This window comes from Ovis canadensis, chromosome 1 (assembly GCF_042477335.2).
Source record: "Ovis canadensis isolate MfBH-ARS-UI-01 breed Bighorn chromosome 1, ARS-UI_OviCan_v2, whole genome shotgun sequence".
Taxonomy (NCBI): Eukaryota; Metazoa; Chordata; class Mammalia; order Artiodactyla; family Bovidae; genus Ovis; species Ovis canadensis.
The window spans coordinates 125,795,362-125,822,875 of NC_091245.1; the positions used below are offsets into that span (position 1 = coordinate 125,795,362).

At 48.7% G+C, this 27,514-nt stretch overlaps 1 protein-coding gene across 2 annotated transcripts in view; it reads right to left on the reverse strand.

Annotated features, from left to right (window-relative positions):
• The window catches only part of EVA1C (eva-1 homolog C), a 106,731-nt gene that overhangs the window by 29,406 nt on the left and 49,811 nt on the right, over positions 1-27,514 (reverse strand). The window contains exons 2-4 of one of the 2 annotated variants that reach the window (XM_069549341.1): positions 24,954-25,150; positions 21,703-21,826; positions 11,966-12,118 (exon numbers count right to left, since the gene is read on the reverse strand). In XM_069549341.1, the coding sequence (XP_069405442.1) occupies positions 11,966-12,118; positions 21,703-21,826; positions 24,954-25,150 (474 nt within the window). The remainder of the gene's footprint in view (positions 1-11,965; positions 12,119-21,702; positions 21,827-24,953; positions 25,151-27,514) is intronic. The other variant, XM_069549351.1, reaches the window with a different exon arrangement.

Genomic DNA, 27,514 nt, shown 5'->3' on the forward strand with positions numbered 1-27,514 from the left:
TTCTTCTGTGTATTCTTGCCACCTCTTCTTAATATCTTCTGCTTCTGTTAGGTACAGACCATTTCTGTCCTTTATCGAGCCCATCTTTACATGAAATGGTAAAGATGGTATCTTGGTATCTCCAATCTCCTTGGTATCTCCAATTTTCTTGAAGAGATCTCTAGTCTTTCCCATTCTGTTGTTTTCCTCTGTTTGTTTGCATTGATCACTGAGGAAGGCTTTCTTATCTCTTCTTGCTATTCTTTGGAACTCTGCATCTAGATGCCTATATCTTTCCTTTTCTCCTTTGCTTTTCGCCTCTCTTCTTTTCACAGCTATTTGTAAGGCCTCCCCAGACAGCCATTTTGCTTTTTTGCATTTCTTTTCCATGGGGATGGTCTTGATCCCTGTCTCCTGTACAATGTCACGAACCTCATTCCATAGTTCATCAGGCACTCTATCTATCAGATCTAGGCCCTTAAATCTATTTCTCACTTCCACTGTATAATCATAAGGGATTTGATTTAGGTCATACCTGAATGGTCTAGTGGTTTTCCCTACTTTCTTCAATTTAAGTCTGAATTTGGTAATAGGGAGTTCACGATCTGAGCCACAGTCATCTCCCGGTCTTGTTTTTGTTGACTGTATAGAGCTTCTCCATCTTTGGCTGCATAGAATATAATCAATGTGATTTTGGTGTTGACCATCTGGTGATGTCCATATGTAGAGTCTTCTCCTGTGTTGTTGGAAGAGGGTGTTTGCTATGACCAGTGCACTTTCTTGGCAAAACTCTATTAGTCTTTGCCCTGCTTCATTCTGCATTCCAAGGCCAAATTTGCCTGTTACTCCAGGTGTTTCTTGACTTCCTACTTTTGCATTCCAGTCCCCTATAATGAAAAGGACATCTTTTTGGGGTATTAGTTCTAAAAGGTCTTGTAGGTCTTCATAGAACCGTTCAAATTCAGCTTCTTCATATATGAAACATATAGATATATTTATTTATATGTATATATTTTGTATTCTCACATATAATAATATATGGAGCATGCTTATATGGACCATATAAACATGGTTTTCCAAGTGGTCATGTATGGATGTGAGAGTTGGACTATGAAGAAGGCTGAGCACTGAAGAATTGATGCTTTTGAACTGTGGTGTTGGAGAAGACTCTTGAGAGTCCCTTGGACTGCAAGGAGAGCCAACCAGTCCATTTGAAGGAGATCAGCCCTGGCATTTCTTTGGAAGGAATGATGCTAAAGCTGAAACTCCAGTACTTTGGCCACCTCATGTGAAGGGTTGACTCATTGGAAAAGACTCTGATGCTGGGAGGGATCGGGGGCAGGAGGAGAAGGGGATGACCAAGGATGAGATGGCTGGATGGCATCACTGACTCGATGGATGTGAGTCTGAGTGAACTCCAGGAGTTGGTGATGGACAGGGAGGCCTGGCGTGCTGCGATTCATGGGGTCGCAAAGAGTCGGACACGACTGAGCAACTGAACTGAACTGGTAAATGTGTGTGTATATATATGTGCATATGTATGAATATGTATGTACATATTTTGTGATATATCATGTTTGATTTAGTTGCTAAGTCATGTCCAACTCTTTTGTTACCCCATGGACTGTAGCCCACCAGGTTCCTCTGTCTGTTGGATTTTCCAGGCAAGAACACTGGAGTGGGTTGCCATTTCTTTCTCCATGTTATATACCTAAAAGTATGTAATATGTATATCTCAACAAATGGTGAGGAACATTATGAGGAAGGCACTTGATCTGAATATCTTCATGAAGGTTCTGGTTTATTTGTCAAGTCCAGTCCCACGATGCCTGGTCACTGGAGTGCAGGGCACACAGTAGCCACCCAACAATGATGTATTCAATGAATGGACTGGTGGACCGGCCTGGACACCAGGAAATGCAAACGCCCCATACACCTGGCTTTGGAATGTGTTCTGGGAGGGTGACCCATGAGTTCGAATCTACGCTGAGAAAAGCCACCTGGAGGGGCCACCAGAAGCTGTCATTCTCTTGTCGGCCCCTGGGTCAGTTCTACCTGGCAACTTGCATCTGTTTTCTGGCAGCTTCTGAATATTTTGGTCTACAGGATGCATCTTGCTGGACTGAATTTGGTGGGGTTCTCATGAATGACAGAGAAGTGAAGGAAGCAAGTCAGGCAGCCATTGAGGATGGAATGAAATGTTTTGAAGTGCCAGAGCATCAAGCATGTCTCTGTGAAGAGTAATGACTAACGGCCTGAACAGTGTTCTGGCAGCCCACCTACGGCTCACATCGGACCACGTAAAGTGGGCTTGATAAAGAGACTTTACAAAGGCGGGAATGGGATATGAACACCTCAAAGGATGGTGCAGGGCCCCGAGGAGGAACAGCAGAGACAGGCTACCAGTCCCAAGCCTGAGGGGCGAGGGTAGGGGTTTCCAGGACGCGGGCTGCCCCACCGAGCGGGCTGCTGCATGGAGCTGGGTCTGCAGTGGGCGCTTGTGACGCTCCCGGTGAGTCATGTTGTGTTCCCTTAGCCGCTTTTGTGCCTGGATCTCTCATTGGATGGGGAGCTCCTGGAGGGCACTGGGGTTTCTCTGCTGTTTGCCCAGCACCTACTATCTGTTCAGCTCACTGAGACTCTGTGTTCCTCCCCCATAGCTCAAGGAACAACATTTTTACCGTCTTTCTGTGAGACTTGTGCAAAGCAACTGCAGGAGTCAAAGCCCGCGTCAATGTGAGCTGTTCTCACCAGCTGTCGCTGAGGTTGAATGAGCTCCCTCGCGGAGCCTGTTTCCTCAGCGGGACAGTGACGATGCGGAGAGCAGTGCTGGTTTACTGGTTGGCATGACTACTGCACGAAGGTTACATTTAGGGGGCCCAATGGCAGCATCCAGTGTTCGTCAGTTACATCCGGCCACTTCCTTAGATAGGAAAGCGGCGCTTCTACAAAAGGCCTTTGGGACTTAGATAATTTATAGTCTAAACTAAATGCCTTCTTTGGTTCTTTCAAGTGAAAACAGGCATCTGGAATGATGAGGCCTATATACTACAGCTTAATCTGCAAATAAAGACACACACACACAAATACTGGAAGGAGAATCACTAAGATTCTCAGGGCGCTATTTTTGGCTGATGATTTTTCCCCCCTATTGATTTTAAGATACTTTCCAAGTTTTTGCGAGTTTACATTGGTTTGAAATGAAAGCGTACAAAGTGAACTTTCTTAAAAAGAAAAACAAAATTCATATCTGGATAGAAGACAGCTTTCATATATGAGTGTCTCTGGGGTAACTTTCTTCAGAAATGTAAATTTTTCTGCAAATGTAATGATAAATGATCCGTTTGTATACCTCAACTTGCCCCAGGAGCTATGGGAAGTTTATCTAGGAGGAAAGATATATCCTTTGAATTTTCTTCCAGTTTACTTAAAATTTTTTATTGAAGTAGGATTAATTTACAATGTTGTGTTAGTTTCAAGTGTAAAACTGATTCAGTTATACGTATATATTCTTTTTCAGATTCTTTGCCATTACAGGTTATTACAAGACATTGAATGTAGTTTCCTGTGCTATACAGTAGGTCCTTGTTGTTTACCTGCTTTATGTATAGTAGTGTGTATCTGTTAATCCCTAACTCCTAATTTATCTCTCCTACTCTTGCCTGGAAAGTCCCATGGACGGAGGAGCCTCATAGGCTGCAGTCCATGGGGTCGCTAAGAGTCAGACAAGACTGAGCGACTTCACTTTCACTTTTCACTTTCCTGCATTGGAGAAGGAAATGGCAACCCACTACAGTGTTCTTGCCTGGAGAATCCAGGGGATGGAGGAGCCTGGTGGGCTGCTGTCTATGGGGTCGCACAGAGTTGGACACGACTGAAGCGACTCAACAGCAGCAGCAGTCCCCTTTTTATTACTATTTTTCAATGCTTTGTGGGTGCACAGGGTTGATTGTGAATATTTTTGCTGTCTTTAGGAGCCTTATTGTTTTTGGATATTTATCAATTAGAAATTTATCTATTATTAACACATTTATCAATTGGAAAAAACCCTTACATCTCAAGATTGAAAATGAGCTGTATGATTTCTGTATAAGCCACCTATATTGAAAAGAAGTAACAAAAGAATTATGAAGTTATTCTTGGAAGTCCAACAACTATTATTGTTTTTTCTGTAAGCTACTATTTTTTTTTTCTGTTTCAAACACATGTTTATAGCTGAAAACTTGAAAACCTCAAATACTGCTAAACCAGGAAAATAAAAATCCTCAGTAAATGCCACTAATCAAGAAAAACAATGGCTAACCTTTAAAGAGCATCCTTCTAGTCACTTTTCTATATTTAAATGCCTGTCCCCCTCAATGGATCATATACATATGACTTTATGCTACTTTTCCTCATTTATTAGCATATTTATGAAAAATTTTTAACAGAAGCATCATTTTAAAGAGTTGTATAGTTTCTCACTTAATAAATGAACCAGCTCTGTTTAAAATACCCTATTGGTAGACGTTCCAATGGTTTCCATCGTTTAATGCCATAAAAAATTCTGCGTGAAACATCCTTAGAGCTAAATACTTGCACACAAGCATGACGGTTTATAACTCTTGGAAGTAGATTGCTTTGTCAAAGGGTATTCAAAATATTAAAGCTTTTGATACACACTGCCAAACTGTTCAGAAGGGTTGTATCAGTTCACACCCTTGCCAGAACTGTAGGAGAGCCCCAGAAACTTTATATTTTCTTAGGATGTGTGCCTGATCATATTTCTTAAGGCTAACAGACGAAGAGGGTGGGGAAGACTCTATTTGTAAGACCACAATCCTTTTGGACCCAGGAGGTCCTGTGACCAGCGTGATTTACAGACAGGCTTCAGCACTCATAGTTACCCTGGGAGCAAAAGAATTTATCTTGATGAGAGTGAAAGAACCCATGGTGTATTTTTAGGAAGAGGCCCAAGGTAATTCAGGTCCTATGTAGCTCTGACCATTTCCTTGTTGACACTGAGCTCTGAACCATTGGCAGGATTCTCTCTCTTTTTTTTTTTTTAAGTGGTTATTTCCCTCCCAGCCTGATTTTGTTTGCACCTCTCTGCCTGGCAGACTACCCTCCACCCCAGTACATGTGATAACAAGATACTCAACTATTTAATTTTTATATTTTTGGCTACTGTTTCACACTGAAACTGCAGTTAATCGCTCTTTACAACCTGTGTTTATTTAGATAATTAGGCTGGTTGCTCTTATGAGACTGTCTTGGCAGTGGGAGCCCCTGGCACCTTGATCTTTGGCTGAGAAGTCCAGGCCTGCCCACACTTGGCCTTGGGGTGGCCTTAGTCCAGCCTTTGAGGCCCACTGTGTGGTTTTTCTCACTCTCTTATTAAGGAAATAGCACCCCTGGAGCCCACCCAGAAAGTGTAACTGCTGCAGGAAATGATGTGCTGTGGTGGACACCCAGGGAGCCTTCTGGAAGCCTGCTTTCCAGAGTCCATGCCCCGGTCTGTGGGAAGGTGTATCCTTTCTTGTGTCAGATGCTGCTCCACTGGGGTTTCTCTGGGACCAGCGCTAATCAGTCACTTTTCTATTTTCTTTCAGTTTCTTTTCCAATAGAGGAGCCATAACTTCTTTCTTTCTTAAAAAAACATTTTGGCTGCTCCATGTGACACGTGGGATCTTAGTTCCCTGACTAGGAAATCAAACCCGCGCCCCCTGCATTGGAAGCTCAGAGTCTTAGCCACTGACCCTCCAGGGCGGTCCGAGAAGGAGCTGTACGTTCTGAAGGATCTGACTTGCCTGAAGATCTTTCGGAAATGTCTTTGGGTCATCACCTTCAGTAGAGACACCAGATCTGTGTTTAAACCTGTATGACAGTTCAGTTCAGTCGCTCCGTCATGTCTGACTCTCTGAGACCCCGTGTACTGCAGTGCACCAGGCCTCCCTGTCCATCACCAACTCCTGGAGCTTACTCAAACTCATGTCCATCGTGTCGGTGATGACATCCAACCATCTCATCCCCTGAGGTCCCCTTCTCCTCCTGCCCTCAATGCTTCCCAGCATCAAGGTCTTTTCAAATGAGTCAGCTCTTCCCATCAGGTGGCCAAAGTACTGGAGTTTCAGCTTGAGCATCAGTCCTTCCGATGAACACCCAGGACTGATCTCCTTCAGAATGGACTGGTTGGATCTCCTTGCAGTCCAAGGGACTCTCAGGAGTCTTCTCCAACACCACAGTTCAAAAGCATCACTTTTTTGACAGCTGGCATGGTCATCAGCCTTGCTGCTCTTTCTAATTTTTTTTGCTTGACAGCTGTGATGATCAGCCATTGTGTTAGTTCCTAGGGCTGCGGTAACAGAGCCCACACACTGGGAGCCTTAAACAATAGAATTTTGTGTCCTCTCAGTTCTGAGGCGGGAAGTTGGAGATGTTCGGCGGGTTGGTCCCTTCCGAGGATCCCTTTCTTGCAAGTGGCCGACCTCTTCCTGCACCCTCACGGTGTCTTCCCTGTGTGCGTCCATGTCCTGAGCTCCCCTTACTGCGAGGACAGCGGTCACACTGGATGAGGATCCTCCTATATTACCTCAAATTAGTCACCACTTTAAAAGCACATCTCCTCAAACAGTCACATTCTGAGGTACTGGGGGTTAGGACATCAACAAGGGGATTTTAGGGGGACACAATTCAGCCCATAACAGCCTTCCGGATGGCCCTCCAAGGAACTCACATCCACGTGTAGCCTCCTCCCTCGAGGAATCAGTTGGTCTCTGTGACGGTAGACTCTGGAGAGGTGACAGGGTGTGGCTTCCATTTGCTCCTCTGCCTCTCGGGCTCTGGAAGAAGCCGGCGGCCATGTTGCAAGGACGCTCAAGACACCCAAGTGGGGAGAACCAAGGCCACCCATGAACAACCAGCACCAACCTGTCCATCATGTCAGGGAGCCTCCTTGGATGCTCAGCCCTCAGATGACCACACCCTAAGCCGATAGCCTGGCTGCAACTCCGCAAGGCCTCACGAGACCCTAAGTAAGAACTTCCCAACCAGGCTACCCTGGAACCCCTGCCCCCCAGAAACTGTGAGGCACTAACTGTTCATTTTTGTTTTGAGCCATTCAACTTGGGAGTATTTCATCACACTGCAGTAGCCTCTGGAGTGCACACCAGGCCTCCCTGTCCTTCACTATCTCCCAGAGTTTGCTCAAGTTCACGTCCACACGTAACCACCTCATCGTCGTGCCGAGTAACTGGGAGCTAAAGCCTCACTCCGCTCTGCTTCCTGACCGTGTGTGATGAGCTGCACTGGGTACCCAGACTCTGAGCCTGCGGGACTGCCCCAGACTTTAGCTTATATCACAAGAGGAAAAGCACACACGTCCCCTTGCAGAGGCCCGCGGTGAGCTCTGACCACTTGGCCTTCAGGCAGCTATCCTTCCAAGTTCATGCCAGGTTCCAGGGCCAAAAATAAACAGCCCTTTCTCCTTCTTCAAAGCGCTAAGGCTGAGCCGCAGTAATAACTGGGAACCGAGAGCAGAGCTCTCACGCCGGCGGCCCGTGGACCGGATGGGGCCTGCAGGCATGTTTTGTTTGGCTCTCACAGTGTTTTAAAAGTTGGAAAACTTTACATTAAAAAAAAAATCATATTTTCAGCATCTCCCGAGAGGTTGGAAGCTATTGCAAGGCCCACATACCAAGCCGGCAACCATCCACTTGCTGAGCCCAGTGTGGGCACCTCACTTAGGAACAGGGTGGGGGTGGTTCTGATTCATTCATGGGACTCAGGATTCACTAGGGCACCTACTCTGTGCCAGGCCCTGCTCTGCTGGCTGGGAATCCTCATGGCAGAGACACACAGCACCTCTGCAGTGCTGGCCAGCTCCTGGGCAGAGAGACCACAAGCACCTAAGTGACTCCAGACTGTGAAGACCATCAGACAAGGACAGCTTGAGGTGGAGACCAGGATGAGGTGGCATGCTGGTGGGGTGCCTCGGAAGATCTCTGAGATGACGTCTGAGTGGACTCCTGAATGATGAAACGAAGCTGGCCATGCAGAAAAGTGGGGTAAGAACATCCCAGCCCAAAGGCAGAGCTTGTGCAAAGACACTGCGGTGTGAATGAGTGTAGAGGCTCCAGAGGCGGGACCACAATTGGGGACTGGATTTATTCTAATTACGGAAGACACAGTGGGATGGGGGCTGTGATCTGAGTTGCCTTAGATAAGCTCTCTCCAACTGCTAAGCAAAGAAGGGGCTAAGGGAGGGAACGGAATCAAGGAGAAGGGAGGAGGCCCAGATGGTCTGGATGAGAGAAATCTAGAGTGGGCTGGGAGCAAAAGGGCTGGATTTGGGATCCTGAGAGCAGGGAGTGCCCACAAGACTTGCAGGCGCAGCGGAAGGGGCATGGGGTCAAAAGAGGGAGTCCAGTTTTCTAAAGTGGGGGATATTAAAGTGTGCTTATACCAGATGGGAAACTGACGATTCTGTGGGACAAACATGCCAAGTGTGGTTTAAAGCCTTCATGGACAGTTTACCTTGCACCGAGGAGTAGAGAATTTCTTAGTGTTCAGTAAGATTAAGAAAGTTCATTGGCCCAGGCAGCCAAGGTTTCCTGGCTCCGCACACACACACAGTCCCGCCCGTCAGTGCTAACCCGAAAGGCGAGTACCGAGTCAAGGCCTCCACAGGGAGCTGGGGGACAAGAAGAACGGGCACTTCCAGCCTGGGTGGGAGAAGGTTTGGGGGAGAATGGATCCATGTACATGTATGGCTGAGCCCCTCTGCTGTTTCCCTGAAAACTACCACAACACTGTTGATTGGCTATACCCCAATACAAAATGCTTTTGCTGCTTAAAAAAAAAAAAAAAAAAAATCAATGGGCATTTGAGATGGTGAGTGGATGGGGACCCAAGATGGTGAGATGAATGGGCACTTTCAAGGACACTTTCATTTTCCCCTGGACCCGTTCACACCGCAGAGCTCAGGGCCTGTGGGTCTCTGACACTGGGTGCTGGGTCATGAATGCAGCTGTGGGGGTGGTCGGGGGAGAGGGCAGGGGTTTTGCCATGTGACTTAGCCAGGACTTCAAGCTTTTAAAACTGACCAGCCAAGCAAAGGGCTCAGTGTCTCATTCACAGACTTTTCCTGAGTCAACAAGGCTTACTCACGACTGACCCGAGGATTCCTTGAACTCTCCATGGGAACCTGTCTTTTAGCCACAGTGTCTGTTAATGTTTTCTTTGGCTGATGCCTTTTCGCTTTTAACCTAACTCCTGAATCCAACTTCCCAGGAACGTAAGGCAGCAACTTCCAGAACATCAGTCATTCAGCCTGCATGTGGATCTACCAACTTCTGCTCAGAAGAACCCCTGATTAATATTAAGTGACCCCACACTGAGGTTAAGAAGTGTAATTCCTTTCTGTAGAGAGAGGTCAGGTCATCCGGGTACCTTGTTCAGCTAAGCAAACTAGAGGACATAGGGAGCCCTGAAGGACGTGCAAGGGTCAGTGATCAGACTGGCCCTTTAGAAGGCTGCCTCCGGCCACCCTGGGGGGAAAGCCCTGTCTAGGGACACGGGGCCTCCTGAGATGACCAGGCAATGGTCCCTTGATCTAATGCAGCAGCAGGAACAAGGGAGGATGGGGTAGAGACATGAACGCTTGTATGAGAGGGAAATTGGAGTATCCAAACTCACAGGTCACTCGCTGGGGCCCCGGGCACAGACAGACAGGGGGAGCCACCCTCATGAGTGTCTCTCTACCCATGTGGCAGCCAAGCCTGTTAAAATGGGGGCCAATTAAGAGAGGCCGGATGCCCACTTCAGGCTGCTTCTGCTGTCTGCTGGGCTGCCCTTCAGACACCCTCCACCCTCCTGACCAAGGGCCTTCCTTCCCTGAATGCTGGGCGAGGGGCCTCAGAGACACGGGACACATGTTCCTTGTGAACTGGTGTTTGGTTCTCTTTCTATTCTTGCCTGAGAGTCTGCCTGTGTGGCCAGGTCACCTTCTTTCCTTCCCCCACCCACCCAGATCCAAGATATCACTTACACATGAACTTCTTTTTAAAATTAATGTTTCATTTCACATGTGCTCCAGTGATCCACTGTAGCAATTTAACACATCAAGGAGCTCACTTCAGATTTGATGAGTGAGTGCACCTTTTTTGCTGTTTCACAATCGAGTCTGTTCTCCCTGGTAGCACGGCGGGTCTAGGCGAGGCTGTTTCATCACCGCAGATTGGGGCCTGGGATCGCTCATTTCATGTGTCATTTCAGCCAGGTGCCCAGGGGTTTGGTCAGACACCAGTCTAGATGTTGTCCCGAAGGCATTTTTAAGATACGACTAACATTAGTCATAGAAAATAAACTTATGATTATCACAGAAGTAAAGAGATGGGATAGATTAGGGATTTGGAGTTAACAGACACATTACATTTAAAATAGATACACAACAAGGACCTACTGTATAGCACAGGGAATTATATTCAATATCTTGTAATAACCTACAATGGAAAAGAATCTGTAAAAGGTGGCAAAAGGTAAAGAATCCACCTGCCAATTCAGGAGACACAAGAGACTCAGATTTGATCCTTGGGTGGGGAGATCCCCTGGAGGAGGAAATGGCAACCCACTCCAGTGTTCTTGCCTAGAGAATCCCATGGATGGAGGAGCCTGGTGGGCTACAGCCTATGAGGTCACAAAGAGTCAGACACAACTGAGTGACTGAGCATGCATGTATATAAAACTGAGTCACTTTGCTGTCCACCTGAAGCACTGTAAGTCAACTGCATTTAAATTTTAAAAAGATATGACTAACATTAAATCCGCCGACTTTGAGTAAAGCAGGTCACCCTCCATAACTTGAGTGGACCTCAACCGACCCATGGAAGGCTTTAAGAGCAAAGACAGGTCATCTGAAAAAGCTTTTGTCCAGGCTGAAATCCAAAACTCTACCAATATTTCCGGTCTGCTGTCCTGTGGAATTCAGACTCAAGACTGAACATCAACTCTTACCTGCATTTTCAGACTGCCAACCTGCCCTGCAGATTCAAACTTGCCAGGCCCCACAACTGCGTGAGTCAATTCTTTAAAAGCAGTCTATGTATCTAACTATCTATCACCTACTGGTTCTGTTTCTCTGGAGAACTCTAATGATAACAGAAGGTGACTTTGAAGGGTGGAATGTTTCCCTGGTGGCTCAGATGGTCAAGAATCTTCCTGCAATGCAGGAGACCTGGGTTCAATCCCTGGAGGGGAGATCCCCTGGAGGAGGGCATGGCAACCCACTCTAGTATTCTTGCCTGAAGAATCCCATGGACAGAGGAGCCTGGTGGGTTACAGTCCATGGGATTGCAAAGAGTCGGACACAACTGAGCAACTAACCCCTTCACTTTCACTTGAAGGATGGCCTTTCAGACGTTGTCTTAGCTCCACACTGCAGATTCCTCAGAATGACTCATTGAGCTCTTCTTCAGCCTACAGGCTCAGAGCCTTGCACAGGCTCTTCTCTCCACCAGGACACCTTCCCCAGGGTCTGCAAGCTCTCCTCCTCGCATCTCTGCTCAGCATGCCCATCACCCCTTTACCCTGTGCCTCCCTGCAGCAGCCCCCACCTGCCGGCCGGCCCTCTCTCCTTTCCTCATGTGCTTGTACCCTTGATGCTTATCAGCACCTGAAATGTGATGCATTCGCTCCTGTGTTATCTGCTTTTGTATCGCATCCTCGTCCACTGCAGGAAGGTCAGCTCCAGGTAGACTGTCGGTCACTAATGACTTTCCCAAGCCTGGAATGGGCCTTGCATACAGCAGGCACTCAATAATGACAAGGTGCAGACGAACTCAAAGACAGACGGATTATGCAATGAGGGGGGAGGGGGCAGAAGGAGGCAGACCCTGGTGAGTGGTTCCCCTCGCCCTTGACTTTCCCTCTAGCCAGGGTACCAGCCAATGGGGGCTGGAGCCCCGGTCTCCCCAACAGCACCCTGATAGCACCCACATAAGACACCTACCAAAGGGGGGGAGCCACTCAGCTTCCGAGGAGCAGACATCCCTCTCCTGGGTCCTCCTGCCGTAGGTCGCAGAGTAGATGTTGAGAAACTTGGACTCGTGGCAGTGCAGTTTCAGCTCGTGGTCTTCACACACGGTTTTGTTTTTTAACTCATCTGAAGCAGAAACCAAAATCAGCGGCACCATCAGCTTCCCCAGAAGGACTCCGTGAGCATCGCCCGCATCCCAGGCAGCTCCCATCCCCCGCGGGGCTGCATCCCCGGAAGGGGACAGACGGCATGGCCCTGCCTGCCAGGGGCTCTCTGACCCTGTGAGGCTTCTGTGGGCAGGGAGCAATGAGCGGACCAGGACAGAGACCCAGGGACCACGCTGAGGACCAAACGGAGGAGGAGAGACGTCAGGGTGGAGAGGGCAGGGCGCGCTGGGCCAGTCCTAGGACGAGCCTGGCCATAAAGGGAGTTCTTCTCCCTCCCCACCTGAAGACACAGATTTCTTGATTCAAGGGAGCCTTTTCTCAAATGGGACCCACACAGCTGCATGCTCAGTCCCTCAGTCGTGTCCAATTCTTCCCAACCCCATGGACTGTAGCCTGCCAGGCTCCTCTGTCCATGGAATTTCCCAGGCAAGAATCTTGGAGGGGGTTGCCATTTCCTCCTCCAGGGATCTTCCTGGCCCAGGAATTGAACCCGCGTCTCTTGAGTCTCTTGTATTGGCCAGAGGGTTCTTTATATTAGTGTCACCTGGAAAGCCCCCACACAGGTAAAGACCAAGAATAATCTCAGGAGTGCAGCTAAACCTCACCATCCAACTTCACAACATTCTCACATCCCATTTGTGTATCTACCAAGAGACGGAGAAACTATGGACAAGCAAATTATTTCCTTTTCTAGGAAAGGAGCGAAAAACAAGGCACCGTGTCTGAACAATCCCTCCTTGAAACACAAGGTCCTGTCACAGGGAACTACAGCCAACAGCATGTGAGAGACCCTAATGGAAAAGAATATGAAAAAAAAGAATCCCTCTTTGGAGGTGTGAGGAGCTGGTTCCAAGTCTGGCAGTTCAGGAACAATGGGCTCTCAGGCTGGTGGGGGTCCCAGGAGAGGAAGATCCAGCTCATGGTTAGTCCCCAAAGAAAGAATTTACTAAAAGTTTATTTGTTTAATCTGAGTACCACAGTGAAATTCTCTTTGCAACATTATACAGAGGTGACATTATAAATTAAATACATCTTGAAGAAAATAGAGTTTATGGGTTTTTTTTTATGGAGTGTACCAAAAATAAAATTCAATTAATTTAAATGTTTACTAATGAATGGATTTTTTAAAGTAGTAGTATTTTTAAAGTAACAATAGTACTTAAAATAATATTAAATAATAATACTATTATTATAATACTAGTACTAAAAATAATAACACCACAGACAGAGAAGACTACCTAATATGTGATTCCATTTCTGTGAGATATCCAGAAAAGGCAAATGTCTAGAGAAAAAGTGAAGGTTCGTGGTTTTTTGAGGCTGCGGGTTGGGGACATGAAGTGACAATGACTAATGGACACGGGGAAGTGTTTTGAGATGATGGAAATGTTCTGTAGCTGGACTGACGTGCTAGTTGCACGGCTCAGTACAGTTACTAAGAATAGTTGAGCTGGACGCTCGAAACAAGCGGACGCTATGCTGTGTGAATTATACCTCAGCAAAGACATTTCTGTTTTACTTTTATTTATCTGGCTGTGCTGGGGCCTTTGTTGCGGGATCTCTGTCTTCGCTGGCATGTGGGATTTTAGTTGCAACATGCAAACTCTTAGCTGTGGCATGTGGGATCTAGTTCCCTGACCAGGAATCGAACCCCAGGCCGCCTGCATTGGGAGTGTGGAGTCTTAGCCACTGGACCACTAGGGAAGTCCCAACAAAGATATTTTAAAAATAACAACAGCTAATATTTACTGAGCCCTTTCTCTGAACTTGGGCCTTGTTCTAGGATCTCGGTGTGTCTCAGTGAATTTAATAATCAAAACAGCCCTTCTGTGAACCACCTCTTCTTATCCTTTGCATGTTATGCTTTGGATTTTTAGAAAATCGTTTGTAGGAAGGATTCATAGATGCTGGATGCTAACTTTTGAACTTTTGTCTCTTACATGTGATAAATATCTTTTCCTAGCCTCCCACTTCTTTTGGACTTTGCAAAATAAGAGCAAAGAAAAACCTGAAGAGGACCATGGTTATTTCTTTGCATGTGTGGTTCTCTCCTGCCCCCATCCAAATGTTTTTATAAGAAAAATCATGAAAAAATGCTAGCCCCACTCTATCACCCCAATCCTAGTTTTTTTCTATTTTGAAATGGCAACCAGGGGTACACCTTACAACCAGACCAGCACTGGCGTCACTAGCAAACAAGAGCTGAACTCCAGGATGGGGAGGAAGAACAAGGAAAACTAGTCCCACACCTCCCACCACCCCCACACCCACCCTTTTATTTCTCTCTCCCACTCTTGTTTTTATTCCACTTTTCTTTCCTGGGTTGGAGGTGCAGGCTGATCCCTCAAATCAAAGTTTTCCAGTTGTCATCTGAGGCCCATCATGAAATCAGTTTTGTGAGTCATGATTAGAAATTTAAAAAAATAGAATAGTTCGGAAAACATCAAAGTGCATCATACAAAATAAAGATAAACACTATTTAATAACGGATTCCTTTTAGTTGTGTGTGGTTACGTTGGGCCAAAAGGCAAAATGTTTTTCTTACTCTGGGTTGCGATCAAACCGTTCTGAAATTCCCTGAAGGAGAAGGCGAGAGCGGTAAACACCAGGGCAAAGGCGGCCAGTGGGACCCTCATATCCTGGAATTACCAATGCTTAAGCCCCAATCTTAAAACATGAAGGAAAATAATTTCCTAATAGAAATTCCTCCTTTCAGTAACTTGTAAATCCCCATGCCTATAAACACAGAAGGAGCAGTGAGGCCAAGCTTTTGAAGTGCTTGAAGGAAAAATTTTAGTATCTCAAGATTACCATCAGCTCCAGTGCTGGAAAACTTGGGCAATGGTTCCTTAGAACATGTTGATGGGAAGATTCATGAATGAGAGATGTAGAGCAGAAAGCAAGTTACAGATGTTCCCAGAATCCCCATCCTGTCTAGGATTTGCACATACCTGTGAAGACCCATCAGAGGAGGAAAAAGTCAAGTGATGACTAAGCAAATGTTTCGGAAGCCCTTTACCCAACACTGAAATCTTAATAAAGCAGTTTAAACTTAGAGCCAAGAAAAGTTTTGTTTTCTTTTTCTTAATAAAAAGAACATGGAGTCTGACCTTGACATTGGAAGGTTTCATTTCGGTGAGTCATATCCGCACTGCTATGAGTTCTTCAGAGTTTTGATGAGCAAACACTAAATCCCACCAACACCGAAATATTGCCTGACTTCAAAGGTCCAGTGTGAGAGACGACCTTTGATGCAGAACAGAGGGCCCGCATAGACACACCAAATGAGCCCAAGCACCCTTCTAACTAGAAGAATACCAAAAATGCTAAGAATGCCCTGCATTGGCAGAGCTCACCAAAAAAGGAGGAGGGAGAAAGCAGGACGAAAACCAAGTCTTATCTCAGTATTCCGGAAACTTTTGAACAGGAATAGTTTCTTTCTTTTTCATCAGAACTTTTTAAAATTAGAAGAGCTTTTTTAAGGCATGTCATGAAATGCATTTGGTGGTGGTGGTGGTTTAGTTGCTAAGTCATGTCCGACTCCTGCGATCGCATGGAGTGTAGTATTTAGTAGTCCCAATCTGTCTGGTTTTTAAGGTCTATTGATTAAAAGTACCAGCCTCGGTATAAGCCAAAAACTCACCCAGAGTAACACAACACCCCCATGTAAGCCTCCAGTGGTCTCTGTCCCCAGATTACGGGCAAATCGACTCCTGGATTGGAGGGACCTGTGAGTGCCACGTTACATGCTTGGGGTTACCACTGTATGCTGCTGAGTCTCTGGGTTCCTTGGGAATGTACTAATTCACTGTCACCAAAGAGTGACATTTCTGGGTTCTAAAAACAATGATACTAGTAACATAATTGCTGCTTTTCTTGGAGAACTAGAACTTGTGTCAGAGCTGAGTCAGAGTGCTCGATGGTATCCGAAAACAAAAGGTGTGGGCAGCCTTTGCAGAAATGTGTTGCCAACATCCCTGTGGGTTTGGATGCTTTACCCAGGAGCCTGGGTAGAGGTACAACCACCCAGGTTTAAAGGCGGCAAATTCTCCCTCCTAACTAGAGGTCGACGTGCGCGATCCACTCCTCTTTAACGATACACGGACACATCTGCACATCAGCAGCGGCCTTTCAGAGATGGGTAGGGGAGCGATGAAACTGAGCAGGGCCCTGTGGGACTCCTGGGCATGGAAGGCTTTCTGGCCCCTGTTTCTTGTTTGCAGGGAATAGACTCAAGCCTCCATGATATTCCCTGAACTGCAAAGGGCAGATCAGAACAGTTGCTAATCAGAGAAGAGAGGAAATGCAGAAACTAGAGAGGAGCAGCCAAGAAACAATAGTGCAGCCTTGGGATAGGGTCCTGGCTCCTTCTCAGGGGATACACAGAGCAATATCTTTGAGCTCTTTACAGAACTAAAACCCCCAATGAATGGAAGGTGTTCAGCTCAGTTCAGTTACTCAGTCGTGTCCAACTCTTTGCGACCCCATGGACTGCAGCACACCAGGCCTCCCTGTTCATCACCAACTCCCATAGTTTACTCAAACTCATGTCCATGGAGTTGGTGATGCCATCCAACCCTCTCATTCTCTGTCGTCCCCTTCTCTTCCCACCTTCAATCTTTCCCAGCATCAGGGTCTTTTCCAGTAAGTCAGTTCTTCGCATCAGTCCTTCCAGTGAATATTCAGGGTTGATGTCCTTTAGGATTGACTGGTTGGATCTCCTTGCAGTTCAGGGACTCTCAAGAGTCTTCTCCAATCCTCTGGAACTTTTGGAAGGTGTTAGCATTCTTCATTCCAGAGAACACCACCTGAGGCCTGATGAAAGGAGTACAGGTCCTGCACACACCCTAATCCTATTAGCAAGCCCACCCTTGAACTACTACTATAAAACTCCTCACCAAATCCCCATGGGTTGGGACATGCAGTTTTTCGAGGCAGCAGCCTGCTGTGTCCCCCTTTCCCTGGCAAAGCGATAGAGCTGTCCTTTTCCTACTTCACCCAAAACTCTGCCTCTGAGATTTGATTCAGCACTGGTGCACAGAAACCAAGCTTTCAGCACCAGCGCTTTGCCCTGATAGGAGTATGTTATTACTGACATTCACAGCTGCCAGTGCATGACAATGTTAACGTGAAGACAGCTATTTAGCCTCTTTTATTGTGTTTTTAGGGGCTTCTCCAGTGGTACAGAATCCGCCTGCAATGCAGGAGACTCAGGAGATGCAGGTTTGATCCCTGGGTTGGGAAGATTCCCTGGAGAAGGGCATGGCAACCCACTCCAGTATTCTTGCCTAGAGAATCCTATGGGCAAAGGAGCCTGGCAGGCTACAGTCTATAGTGTCACAGAGTCAGACAGAACTGAAGCAACCAAGCACACACACGCGCATTGTGTTTTTACGTCCTCAACAGACAATGCACCCTGCTACTACCTGGGGCAGAGCACACTCCCCCCACCCCTTCATGGGTATGTCATTGCCTTGCAGTCATTCATATCTTTAGCAAGAATTCCTTAAGGACTTCCCTGGTGGTCCAGTGGTTAAGAATCTGCCTGCCAGTGCAGGAGACATGAGTTTGATCCCTGGTCCAGGAAGATTCCACGCCATGGGGCAACTAAATCCGAGCACCAAAACTACGGTGCCCATGCTTTACAGCCTGAGGGCTGCAACCACTGAAGCCTGGATGCTCTAGATCCCATGCTCCGCCACAAGAGAAGTCACCACAGTGCGAAGCCCACTCACCTAGAGAGTGGTCCCTCTCACTGCAACTAGAGAAAACCCCCACACAGCAATGAAGACCCCATGCAGTCAAAAATAAAATGAACAAATAACTTAAAAAATTTTTAAAGACTTACTTTAATCTGTCCCTTGGGATAACAGCTGTCAGTCCCTGAACTCAACTCCCTGACAGGTCCTGTGCTAAGCATTTTACACACAGCACTATATTTTTATTCTTCACAGCACCCATGCATAGAAAGTGTATTGTGTATCATCTTTATTTTACCATTGAGTTATGGAGGCTCAGAACACTTCCTTCCGCTGCCCAAGATCACAGATAGCCCCAAAGCAGAGAAGAACATGAGCCCTAAATTCAAAGACCTGCTGCAACCGAAAATTCTCCAAAGGGATGAGATTTAAGGACGAGGTGAAGCATGGCACACAATCAAGGAAAGAAGATTCCAGTGAGGACTGCTGATAAAATACTCTCCAAACAACAAACACACAAATGTGCTCTGCTGTGTAGCCTCAGCCGATTTCCCTGGTATAAACACTTCCGTCAAGGTGGCTGTCACTGCACACAGGTAAGGACGGGCCGAGAGGGGTAAACTGGCTCCCATGGTAAGGCTGGCTCTATGCGCCCTGGGTCCAGCAGTGGGGCCTTCGGACACTCAGAGTGTTATGCAGGGACTGGAACTGGGGCCATGGAGAAGAGCCTCCGGAGGTGAGTGCTGCAGAAAAAGAGGGAGGAGGGTGTGGGGACAACCTCACTTCCACCACTATTTCATAACAGCCCATAGGAACTCCAGTAAACTTCAGTGCCCCAGGTCACCAATGTCCATCCAGGTCACACAAGATGCTCTGGTCTGAACCCTTGTGTCCCCCTAAAATTCACTTGCTGAAATCCTAATGCCCATGTGATTAGGAAGTGGGATTAGGCATCAGGAGGTGGGGCCTTTGGAAGGTGCTTAGGTCATGGGGGTGCACCCTCATGAATGGGGTTAGTGCCCTTACATACGGGACCCCAGAGAGATTCCTTGCCCTTCTGCCAAGTGTGGTTAGAGTAAAAAGGACAGCTGTCTATGAGAAGCAAGTCGTCAGAAGATATCAAGTCTGCATCTTGATCCTGGCCTTTCCAGCACCCAGAATTGAGAGGAAGAAATTTCTGTTGATTGTAAGCCACCTCATTGATGGCATTTTGTGATAGCAACTCAGATGGACCGGGACACAGGGCTTGCCCCTCTAGTCTGTTACACATGAGGCAGCCAGAGGGGGCTTTACATCCATCCGAGGACCCTGCCTGTTTAATGCTGCCCTACAGGAAGACTCCGCCTCCTCCCTGGCCATCAGGGCCCTGAATCCTGCCCCACTCTCTGCCTGGTGCTTCTTTCTGCTCCCTCCAGGCCCCTGCACCTCCGGCAGCAGGCTCCTCTAAGGAGTGAGCTTCCTGTGCCCTGACCTGACCCCAGGAGTTCCTCATCACTTGCTGGGAAAGTCTTCCCTGAACTGAGGTCAATCAGTTCCTCCTTTGAGCTTCTTGCACAGTATCAAGTGCACAGGGGTCTTCTGTAGGTATTTTTTGAAGAGAGAGGGTCTTTCTGAGGAAAGGAGATGTTTGGCGTAGAAACTAAGATGCGATCAAGTATGTAAAGATCTGAATAAATGTTTTCTGGATGAAGGGACAACGGAAATCACTCAAGATAGAGCAACCATTCGTGAACCCTCTGCCAGACGTGAGTTCTCTTCATAAGCAGGACCTGGCCACACCTGTGCACAGCAGTGCTTAGTGAGGGTCTGATGAAGTGAAGCGGGCAGACAGGCCTCACTGCCTGCTGTAGACACAAGGCTGTGACCTGCACCAGCTTTCCCGGGGCCTGCTGATTTCATAGGGCCTTTACACTTCTTTCAGACGCTGGTCCTGCCCAGCCTCTTATCATGAGCAGTTTTCCAACAGAAAATGAGAGACACTATTGCAACAAATTGGCAGAAGTGGAAAAGAAGGCGAAGCTTAGGCAGACAAGGGTGTGGCCAAGTGTGTTATCTTTTTGGGGGGTGAGGGGGCTCTTTTTTTGGTTTTTTTGGCTGCGCTGGGACTTTGTTAGAGCACAAGGGATCTTTAGTTGCTGCATATGGGATCTAGTTCCCGGATCAGGGATTGATCCCCCTGCACTGGGAATGTGGAGTCTTAACCACTGGACCACAAGGGAAGTCCCTGGTGCGGTCACTTCTGAGATCAGGTGCCTCTAAGAGTGTGGGCATCTAGAAGTGAATTTCCTGAGTCTACTGAGTGGGGGAGGAGTTGGTGAGAATTCCTGGGGGCGGGGCAGACTGTTCTGCAAAGTTTGGGCCTACTTGTGGGAGTTCGTGATTCTGTGTACTTGCGAGTGAGTGTGTGGCTACATGAGTGACAATGCGTATGTGTACAATATGGGTGTGATAGTATGCATGTGTGAGAGTCCAGGTGTGTGCATTGTGAGCGTGTGACAGTGGGTGGGGGCACATGTGAGTATGAGTCTGGGTGTGTGTTTGAATGAATTGCTGCATTGTGGTGGCAGTGCAAAATTTTCCAAAATTTCATCCCTGACCGTTGGCTAAATGTTGTTGCTAGCACACTGCTGTCTTTCCAACAAGTTTTTCAAGTATTACCAGGAACCTGTAATTACCTACGCTTCTCTCAGGCCCTCCATGCCTAGAGGTGTGACCTCCTCACGGAACAGCAATTATTTTGGGACTGCAACGGGTTAACCACAAAAGTGGTGTGCGTTAGAAAGGGGGGAGGTCAGTGGAGAAAGGTGCAAGAATCAGCATGGAAGAGGCTGGAGACGTCCCTGGAGGTCCTGTGGTTAACACTCCAAGTTCCCCTTGCAGGGGGTGCAGGTTCGATCCCTGGTTGGGGAACTGAGATCTCACATGCTGCATACAATGGCCAGAAAATAAAAAAGGATAGAAAGGTCGCTCCCACCCAGCCCTCTTGTTTCTCTCAGGAAAGATGCTGCTTCAGGATGGCCCACTGAGGACGAGAGTGGGAGGAAGCCAGCTCGTATAGACCTGTTGCTGTGGGCTCAGGTGGTAGTTGTGCCATCAGCCACCCCAGAAGGGCAAGCCACCCCGCAGCTGAGGGGGTGGGGGAGCCTCATAACACGCCCTCCCCTAAAAAGGAGAACCAGCTCCCCATTTTTGGGGAAAAGCAACTGCAGTCTCTTGACGCCCAGTACCTTTAGCATCAGTACCACCGAGTTTTACATACTAGGAAGGATTTTTTTAAAAACTCAGGGGTGGGCTTCCCTGGGGGTCCAGTGGCTAAGAATCTGGCTGCCAATGCAGGGGACACGGGTTTGATCCCTGGTCTGGTAGGATCCCACATGTCGCACAGTAACTGAGCCCAGGTGCCATGACTACCGAGCCTGTGCTCTGAAGCCTACAAGCTGTAATTGCTGAGCCCACGTGCCACAGCCACCAAAGCCCGAGTGCCCTGGAGCCCGTGCTCTGCAACAAGGAAGCCACTGCAGTGAGAAGCCGGCGCCCTGTTCGCCTCAACCAGAGAAAGCCTGCATGCAGCAAGAAAAAGCCCGCGTGCAGTAACGAGGACCCCAGCACAGCCAAATAACTAAATAAACAAGAGAATTAAAAAGAAGAAAACTCAGGGGCTTGCAAGAACGCACACAGGTAAGTGTGCACGCACACGAGGCTGGGACCCCGGCATGCCTATTAATAAGCGTTTCAAAGCTGGACGAATGCCAACTGGTCCACTGGCGGAGCACTGTCATCAGGCTCTGAATGAAACCGAAAGCCCACACCCCCACACGCTCTGTCCCCCTCGGCAGTTACTTACTAGGTTGGCATTTAAAGGAGACCAGGAGGTATTTACTGCTTCCTGGACAAAGGTCAGGTCCAAAAACACGGCTATTGACCAGGAGGTGGCAGGCCCGCTGGTTCTGACACTCGTCCAGCACCTTCTAAAAGGAGAGGGTAGAAAAGGGACAGGCTTGAGAACCACACGCAGCGTCTGCGGGACCCCACACCTGGGCTGCTCTGGAAGGACGGGCACCTGCCTGCCTGGCCTGGGGCTCCCATTTAGAGCCTTCACACTGGTATCAGCTGAGTTTAAGACAGAAGCCCCCACACGGGGCTGGTCAGATCGGCTCCCAGTCTCCCCATCGCTCCTCACAAAAGAATATCTGCTTCAACAGTGCCAGGCCCCCCACAGAAAACCAGTCTCCAATTAGCCTTGCCTGGCACCACTACTGAAGTCCTGGCAAACAAGTGACATCGTGGAGGCTCCTGGGGACATAAGCCATATCAAGGTAGAGGGTGGACTGAAGAAACGCAGATGTCCACCCCTACCCACCACTGCTGTGTGAAACAACCACAGCTATGCATCCTTAGAAGCACCTAACACGGGTCACAGGACCCGTCAGCATTTGGAAGACTCCTGGGCTTCCCCGGCTTCTACCCTGGCTCAGGTGGTAAACGAATCCACCTGCAAGGCAGGAGACCCGGGTTCGATCCCTGGGTTGGGAAGATCCCCTGGGGAAGGGAATGGCTACTCACTCCAGTATTCTTGCCTGGAGAATCCCATGGACAGAGGAATCCGGAGGGCCACAGTCCATTGAATCACAAAGAGACAGGCACGACTGAGCGACTAACTCTTTCCCTTTCAGTTTTTGGAAACCCCAACCCAAATGCAGGTCAACACATGAAAATTAAAAAGTTGATCCTTACCCTCACCAACCTCAAGGACACAGGACCCACCCACTCTGGGCGGTATCCCACCCAGCGGAACACTCAGGCTTTCTGTTGAGCCTCTGGCTCTAAACGCTTTCCGTCAAGCCTCTCCTGACCTTCCCCAGGCTGATCACACCTTTGTGAGTGAGTCTGCTCTGGGCAAGCTCGGGGACCACCCACCACTGGGTCTCAGGTAGGCCCCCGTCCCACTGCTGCCCTCTCAGTTCCCACATGGATCAGGACTCCCTCATCATGAACACAGAGGTCCTCTACGCCAAGAACAGGAAAAACGCTCCCAAGAATCTACTTATTCCTGTTCGACTGACTTTAGTGCCAATTCATAAGCCTGTCTGGAGTCACTGTGTTCTCACAGTCGCCCATGGAGTATCTCCGTGAAGGATGCTGGCCCTACCGAGTATTCTCTGTCACCTTAGGGCCCTCACAGTTGTGCATAAAATCAGGAAAAATGCTCAGGGAAACCCCCCAAGGACCCCCAAAGGATGGTGCATGTTCCTTGGCTGAGGGAATCATCAGCCCTTGCAAGGCTCCTCGTGTTACAACCACGGGACCCAAGGCACCGCTCTTTCCAAAGTGTGTCAGAGCTGAGAGGTGCAGGGAGGGGACTTCCTGTAGCCATTTAGTCTCGGGATGAGGTGGGATGGGCAGGTGTCACCCTCCCTCCTAAGCTGGGCAACCGCCCTCCAAGGAAGCCCCTTGCGTCAGCTCTCAAACACAGGTTAAAAGAGGAAAGAATCTCTTAACCTCTGGAGGAAAAAGAGCAGCGCGCAGGGATGCTTCTGGCAAACGAGCCCTCCGAACAACATCCGGACTGTGTTTACAAATGATGAGTCGTCCGCCTGGTTACGGGAACATCCTCTTCCCTCAGGGTTGCCTGGCAGAGGCAGGCGCCCAGATCGGAGGATGAGGCTGGTGCCCGCGTGTGCCAGGAGTTCATACCTCCCCGAAGTAGGCACTTCCGCCCTGGTGGCACTGGTCACCGTTCTGTGAAAGCCCAAGGGAAAGCCTGGCACCAGCCAGGTGGGCATGGGCTGCTGGACTGAGGAATGGGGACGTTCCTAGGGTGCAGGGAAGGCTGGAGGGAAGGTGGGGCATGCAAGGAAAGGAACTGCTCGTCTCCAGAAGAAACACGTTGTCTCTCCTCAGGGCATGGAAACCAGGGATTCATTCAAACACATTTATGTGGTTTCCCGGTGGGTGTCTTCACCAGTCACGTGACCACCCGGATAGGCAGTGCTTGGCATGAAGCAGTAAGTAGTCCAGGCAACAGAAAAACCCTTCCGTTATCACATTCGGTTTGCTTCTCCTCTTCCAGCCTTAGGGAGAGCTGCGCCGTGTAGAAGCTGATCCCATTTCTCCTCAGTCCTCTTCAGAAATTTATGGTTACTCTCATTTCTCACAACGGACAAAAATCAAGCGGACATCTAATTCACCAGCTACTCTAACCGCCTTAACGTCAACGGATTCATAGGGAACTTCAGAGGCATTAAAAAAAAAAAATCCAAACCCAAGTGACTCCATAACGTTGGCCAGCTAGTTATAGATGTTGAGGGGGCCAGGAAAGCAGGATGGAGGTTGTTTGGGTAACTGAAAGCAAGAATAGTTGAAAGTGATCATGGATACTGGGGTTGGCCAAAAGAGTTCTTCTGGGTTTTCTGTACGCTGTTACAGAATACCTTAGTTTTGACCTGCTCGTAGACCAAGTATTTCCCCAATGCCAATCGAAAAAAGAATTGGCACCACAACTCCACCCCCAATTCCTGGTATTATCAAGAGTAAACCAGCAGAGACTGCTCAACATAGATCCAAACCAGAATAACATGATTATCTACAACTGGAGAAGCAAACCATAAAAAATAACAAAGATGATTATTGATATTCCTCTTCCTTGAGTGCATGCTCTAAGAATCTGACCATGACCTCTGATGTCTGCCTTGCAGTTTCTACTAAAGCAGGCATTGCCTTTCCTTGTCTCCTGGGGGTGGGGTGGGGGGTGGAGGGGCTGATGAGAGGTGTTAAGCCTCAAGGTTGAAACCCAGCATAATGGTAGCTTTATTGCATTTAGCGTTATTGCAGGGAGCAGCGTGCCTTTGAATAAATTCATTCTGCAAGTGTTTGATGGGAGGGCTCCAGTAAGCAGGCATTCTGTATAGACTCAGAAGTAAAGACTAGCTCACTTGCCAAATTTGTGATCTGTCTACACGGAGATTTTCAGGGATCAGGTTTGCTTGGAGTGAACTGGGAAATCACAAGTATATACACAGAGAGAGGGACAGAAAGGCAGAGGCAGAGAAAGAGAAAACCATTTGTCATCTTAGAACATCTTAGGAAAGGCAATACCTGCAGTGTGGTGGGCACCACACAGGTTAGGCTGTCTTCCCTCTGGGAGGCAGGCTGCTGCGGACTACACTTTTGGTAATCTTGCCCATAAAATGCCGACTGGACACTTATCGTGGAATGCCGAGGACACTGCAGATTCAAATGGTCCCCGTCACAGGCATAGGCGGTGTGGTTTTGCAGGAGTTTGGTTAGGTAACCTGGAAAATATTCAGCTGGGTTACAAGGGATATAGGAGTTCACCACTCCTTCATGGATTTCGGAGCGGGAGGACCTCGGTTCCCCTGGCGCAGGGGCTGGGCAGTGCCGAAGGTGTGGGCAGGGCTTCCTCCCCTGATCCCCAGGACAGGACGTCAGACAGAGCTGGGGGCCGAAAGGGAGCAGATGCCGGCTTTTCTGTCTGGGCTGGAGCCCTTGGTCTGGGCTGGCCCGTGGCAAGGCTCCGAGAGCGTGTTCCCTCCAGGAAGCACTGAAGGGCTGGCCAGGAGGCAAGAAGTCCTGAAGCATCTCTATAACGTAGGAAGAAATGGCGAGTGGGTGTCCCTGGGGCATGTAAATGCCTGTCCTGAGGGAGACTTGGCTTTTCTGATCTCCCACTAGCTGGGCCAGGCCTTCCTGGAGCAAGGGGATGCCCGTTTTATTTTAGGAAACCAGTCCTGGGCCTGCCTCCGTCCTGGAGAAGAGAGCAAGGCAGGCATCCTGCCTAGGGTAAAGGACTTCTCTGAAGGGAGGGGGAGAGGGGATGCTAGGGCTTGGTTATGGGTCCAGCAGTGTCTCCCCCCAAATTGACCTTCACCAGGAACCTCAGCATGTGACCTTATTTGGACACAGGGTCATGGCAGATGTAATTAGTGAAGCTGAGATCCGGAGTGAGAAGGTCTCTGAATCCTATGTGACTGGTGTCCTGACGAGAAGAGAGGAAACACAGGGCAGCAGTCATGTAAAGACTACAGTGATGTCTCTGCAAGCCAAGAACCTCCAGGGTGGTCAGGAGCCAATGGGAACTGGAAGACAGTAGGAAAGATTGTTTTTTTTTTTTAGTTAAAAAAAAAAGTGTGTGTGTGTGTGTGTGTGTGTGTGTCTGGCTGTGCTGCAGTCTGTGGGATCTTAGTTCCCTGACCAGGGATGGAACCTGTGTCACCCGCAATGGAAGCTCAGAGTTTTAACCCCCGGACCACCAGGGAAGTCCCAGAAAAGATTCTTCCAGAGAAACTCTGAAGACAGCACGACCCTGCTGACACCTATCTAGACTTCTGGCTTCCAGAACTGTGAGAGAATGTATTTCTGCTGTTTTCAGTCATCCAAGTTCACAGTCATTTGTCACAGCAGCCCCAGGAGACTTATACTGGCTCCCTGTCACCGCACCTCCAGCGAGGCTGGCTGAGTCGAAAAGGCCTTGGGCTCGGAGGAGCTGTGGATGGCCTGGCAGGCACCAGCGGCCTGGATGTTTTCTCAGAAAGGAGGAAGGAAGGTTCATCGGAGATGCAGATTCCTTTCCTCCTTCTCACACCTCATGAGGTCAATCGCGAGGCGGCTGGGAGGGAAGCCAGGGACTTTCTGGGGAGGTGTGTGGGAGACGGTTTGGCAGCGTCAGCCTTCGAGGGGAGGAGGGGGTGTGGAGGAAGGCAGCCTCCAAGTGCCCTAGTCCCCACAGGGACGGGCCGTGCTCAAGCTATTCCTGCTTGGGTTTCAAAATCCTCTCTGAACCGTAATTCTTGACAAAAGGCACCTAGTCCAGCTCCCTGGGCTCCCCTGACGGTCACCGAGAAGGGACTCAGATGCTCGGCCCTAGATGGGGCTCACCTGCCAAAGCACACCTGCCCAGTGTGAAAGCAAAGACTGGGCACCCTCACAAGTACTCTGCATTCAGACCTTAGGCGTCCGGCTGTAATTCCTTTTTTCCTTCCCACCCACAACCACCATTGTAAGATCGGCCAAGGAATCAGCCACCCCGAATTAACTTCGCCCTGGAGAATCCCAGGGACGGGGGAGGCTGGTGGGCTGCCATCTATGGGGTCGCACAGAATCAGACATGACTGAAGTGACTTAGCAGCAGTAGAGAAGTAAAGTCTAGCTTTGAGCAGCAAAACTGCCATTAAGCAGCAGGCCTGCGAATCAGGTGATGTTAGCGGTAAAGAACCCGCTTGCCAATGCAGCAGATGTAAGAGACGCGGCTTTGACCCCTGGGTCCAGAAGATCCCCTGGAGGAGGGCACGGCAACCCACTCCAGTATCCTTGTCTGGAGAATCCCATGGACAGAGGAGCCTAGTGGGCTGCGGTCCATGGGATCACAAAGAGTTGGCCACGACTGAAGTGACTTAGCATGCACTCATGCATTGTGAGTCAGGACCCTGCTTGTTGGAATGTTGTTGCTTATAAGGTGAGCCCCTCGGGGCACTGAGAGGGACCAGGCAGAGATCCCTTGGTGGTCCTGGGGCTCCAGGTCAGTGTCATCCTGTAGGGTGCACAGGTGGGCCCTGATGAAGCCATGATTTATGCAAGATTCTCTATGGGGTCTTAGGATCCGGGGAACTCAGGGTGGCTCTGAGGCTGCCCGCAGGCTG